Source organism: Octopus bimaculoides, chromosome 2 (genome assembly GCF_001194135.2).
Source record: "Octopus bimaculoides isolate UCB-OBI-ISO-001 chromosome 2, ASM119413v2, whole genome shotgun sequence".
NCBI lineage: Eukaryota > Metazoa > Mollusca > Cephalopoda > Octopoda > Octopodidae > Octopus > Octopus bimaculoides.
The window spans coordinates 69,756,270-69,760,212 of NC_068982.1; the positions used below are offsets into that span (position 1 = coordinate 69,756,270).

Consider the following 3,943-nt stretch of genomic DNA (forward strand, 5'->3'; position numbering starts at 1 on the left):
GAATTTCACAGATAATGACATAATTACCTCGTGCTACGGATGAAAGCAAAGCAACAGTTAAGGAGTGGTATATTTTACCACGACAGACACGTACACAGCATCGAATACCACGATGTGAGTGAAAGCTGCTTTCACTGTATTGTCCGGTGTCTGGTAATCCCTTCGATACCGACATCAAACCAAAAAAAGAATCCTGACCACAGAGTGTGGGTAATTATGTCAAATGTCACTGGCAACGTGCATTCAGCTGATTGCAACTGTTAAAACAAGTCACTGAGCATGCGTACATGTCATACGGGAGAGTTCCAATCAGGGGTGGATAACACCTTATAGGAAAGCCCTATAGGGCTAACATGGAGCAAACACATCGTTAGACAATCAATAAAGATCGTTACATATGTAACAATGGAATAAAGTATTACTAAGTTATGCTCATGTCTTTTTCTCTTATTATTATTGCTGCGTTCTTTGTATCATGTCATAACCCACCATCGAATACGGGCAACATGTGTGTAGAAGCGACGATGGAAGCTTAACATGAATAATCCCATATGATATTTGCATATCATATAGGATTATTATTTTTGTAAAATAATCAATAGCTGTATGCAAGGAGTTACCACCTTTCTATAATATATATGTTTAGAGTAAACTCGAGTGAAGTATTAAGAAAACTAGTATTACATTGTAAATTGAGAGTTACTTCCCATCGTGTACAACTCTCCACTAAAACTACAATCAAGAGAAGATTACTTAATAGCAGATGAGAAATTGAATAGCCATGTAAAACCATTTGTGATAACGTCACACACATAAACACACATAGACACATATACATACATACGTATTACACACACACACACACACACACACACGTAAGTATGTATGTATTTATTTATACGGACAGCGACCTATTATTGAAAGAAATTATTCATCAATGCGATTTTAAGCAATCTTTCTTTTTGTTCCCGACTAACGCGAGGTTGTATGCGCGCGCGTATGCGTGTGTGTGCTTGTGCACGCGCGCGTGTGTATATGTGAGTGTGTGTGCATTTGGTGTGTGTATATGTGTATATATATATATATATATATATATATATATATATATATATATATATATATATACACACACATATATATATGTACACACACACATGCACACACACACACACGTATTAGTTTCAAATTTGGTTACAAGGTCAGAAATTTTTTTCAGGGTACGTGGGTAAGTCAATATGTGCATACATATCTCACTGTTGCTTTCGTTTTAGCCCCGGGATAGGTCTGATCGAACAGGCCTTTCATAAGATGTCGAATAATTCGAGATAGTAACGTAATTTTATTTATCTGTGACTATCTTAACACATCTGTTTGTCTTTTATTGAAAGAGTAAGATGTGACTTGAGGAAAATTTGAGGATTATTCTTAGCTGACTGAGTACTGCCCCTTTCCCATTGATTATACAATGTTTATCATAAATGATGTCAGGAAACAGACATATCGATCAAAATCGTGTTAAGCTTTTCAGCACAGCAAACCAGTATTTCTCTGTTCTATGGCGTTCTTCTCCAAAACCCAAGTTAGATAGAACATTTATATAATTCATTCTTTATAAAAGGGTATTTCAATTTATTTGTTTCAAATTTTATATTCCCGTCAGGATTGAATGGATCCAAATGCATCTGTCCCTGTAAAGGACAAATAACAGAGACTCAAGCCGAATTTAAGAAACGAATGGAAAACACTCGAAAAGAACTTACAGTGAAAAGGAACGCAACTTCACAATACATAGCTACGAAAATCAGTGCTCCAGATGAGCGAGTGTCTTCTCAGACTATGGGCGCATTAGCAATTATCATGCTTTCAGTAATTGCTGGATTAATTATCATTCCAGACATCTTATATTTCTTGAAGAAAATTTTTTAGTACTTTGTAAACTCTTTATTAAGAAAATACCTAAAAGTCACCTACAGTTTGGTTTTTCACGTTTTATATATAAACTGCCATTAAATTTACTTATTATGTTTTTGTTATAGTGTTGCAGTTGTTGATATCACTTCTGAGACTAAAGACAAAGACAACGAAATAGTAATGCAATACGAATTGATGTAATAGTTTGTTCGTTCGTTCAGCTGTTATACTTTAGTTAATAAGAGAGTTGGAGTGAGTGAGAGGTGGAGTAAAAGTGAGAGAGAGGAGGAGGAGTGTGAGTAGGTGAGGAAGGAGCAGAGAAAGATGTATAATAAGGCCAAATGCACCGCGTTATTAGTTGAAAGGAGAGGCAAAGAGCGAGAGAAAAAAATGACGAGAGAAAAGAAAGAGAGAGAAGTATTAACGACGTGCTGTAGGGTGTGAAGGGAAGGGTAAAGAGAGATATGTTTAGGATACAATATTTGGCAGAGGGTGATGTTCTGGTAGTGAGTTTAAGAAAAGACAGATAAAGAGAGATGGTCAGGCGAGGCAGTTACATTAAGAAAGAGAGAGAGAGAAAGAGAGAGAGAGAGAGAGAGGTAGTTCGCATTTGTATTGTCAAAGTAGAAATACATCCACAACATGGAAATGAAATGTGCTTTGTTACTGAAAACTATAGTGATGATGATGATGATGATGATGATGGGGAGTGTTGATAATGAAAAGAAGATCTTTTATTGAACTAACTCTATAGTATTATTCTACGTGTTCGTTCACACTTTATGCGTTAGCTTGGAAGCGTGGAGGAGATGAAGCGATAGAGAGGAAGAGGGAATGTGAGAGAGGAGACAGCCAGCCGATTCATTATGCTGTCACCCATGTGGTTAGTGGAAGTGAGAGGTGAAGAGAAAGAGAGAAATGTTAAAGACATGAAGAGAGGTATTATAAGGTTAAAAAGTTAGTTGAAAAGGTAGAGAGAAAGAGAGAAATACAAAGTACTTAGCAGAGAGAAATTTTAAAATCGTATTATATATTATTGTGACTGGAAGTGAAATAACTTAGCGAAATAAAAATAAAAAGACAAATCAACCTTTCTTTCTTAAATAGTTTCTCTTAATATTCTTCGTTCTGTGGAATTTCCACGGGCCCACTAGTATTGTTTATTACGTTAGCAAAAAACTTGACATGAAGAGAGAATTTTTGAGTAGGAAAACATAGCCTTAACACCTTTTCGAATGTTATTAGCGATGTAAATAAATCGAAATCGCTCTAGTTAAGCTTAGTAAAAATATATTTACATGGAGCACAGAAAAGAAAAAGAAAAAATACAGAATACGAAATACGAAAATATATGAATTCATAATTTGACAGTTGTTTCAGGAAACCCGGAGTTATCTAATAATCATAATCATAAATTGCAGACGAAATATGCAAAATGTCATGGGTATATAACCGGTAAACAGTCATATAGTGATATTACAATAAATCCGGCTTCCCTCATCAAGAGAACATAGGCAAATGCGGTTCATGTAGTAATGGTAGCGAAAACAAACTGTTAAAGAGGAAAGGAAGCAGAACGAGATCAGGGATCAATTAATGTATTGCAGTGAAATTCTTGTTTCTGTCATGGTTCTTTCGATATATCACAATCAGATTTTACTGTAGTTAGTTTGCCCTGGAATTTATTAAAGAATTTTAATTAAACATCAGTTATTTTGTTCTTGAATAAAAATAAGTTGACTAACCTAATTTTATTCTTTTATTCTTTTCTCTTTCACTTGTCTCAGTCATTGGACTCTGGCCGTGCTGGGACACTGCTTTAAATGGGTTAACTAATCACAATGATTCCAGTTCTTATATTTTTTTAACGTCTGATACTTATTTTATGATTGTCTTTTGTTGAACCGCTAAGTTACGGGGACGTAAACACAGCAACACCGGTTGTCGAGCAGTGATGGGAGACAAACACAGAAACAAAGACACACACATAGGTATATTGGTATAAATATATATATATATATATATATATATA

At 35.0% G+C, this 3,943-nt stretch overlaps 1 protein-coding gene across 2 annotated transcripts in view; it reads left to right on the forward strand.

Annotated features, from left to right (window-relative positions):
* LOC106869241 (uncharacterized) overlaps positions 1-3,614 on the forward strand; it is a 12,472-nt gene extending 8,858 nt beyond the window's left edge. For both annotated transcript variants that reach the window (XM_014914893.2, XM_052978212.1), the window contains one exon: positions 1,661-3,614. In XM_014914893.2, the coding sequence (XP_014770379.2) occupies positions 1,661-1,926 (266 nt within the window). In that variant the 3' untranslated portion in view covers positions 1,927-3,614. The remainder of the gene's footprint in view (positions 1-1,660) is intronic.
* The last annotated feature ends 329 nt before the right edge of the window (positions 3,615-3,943 follow it).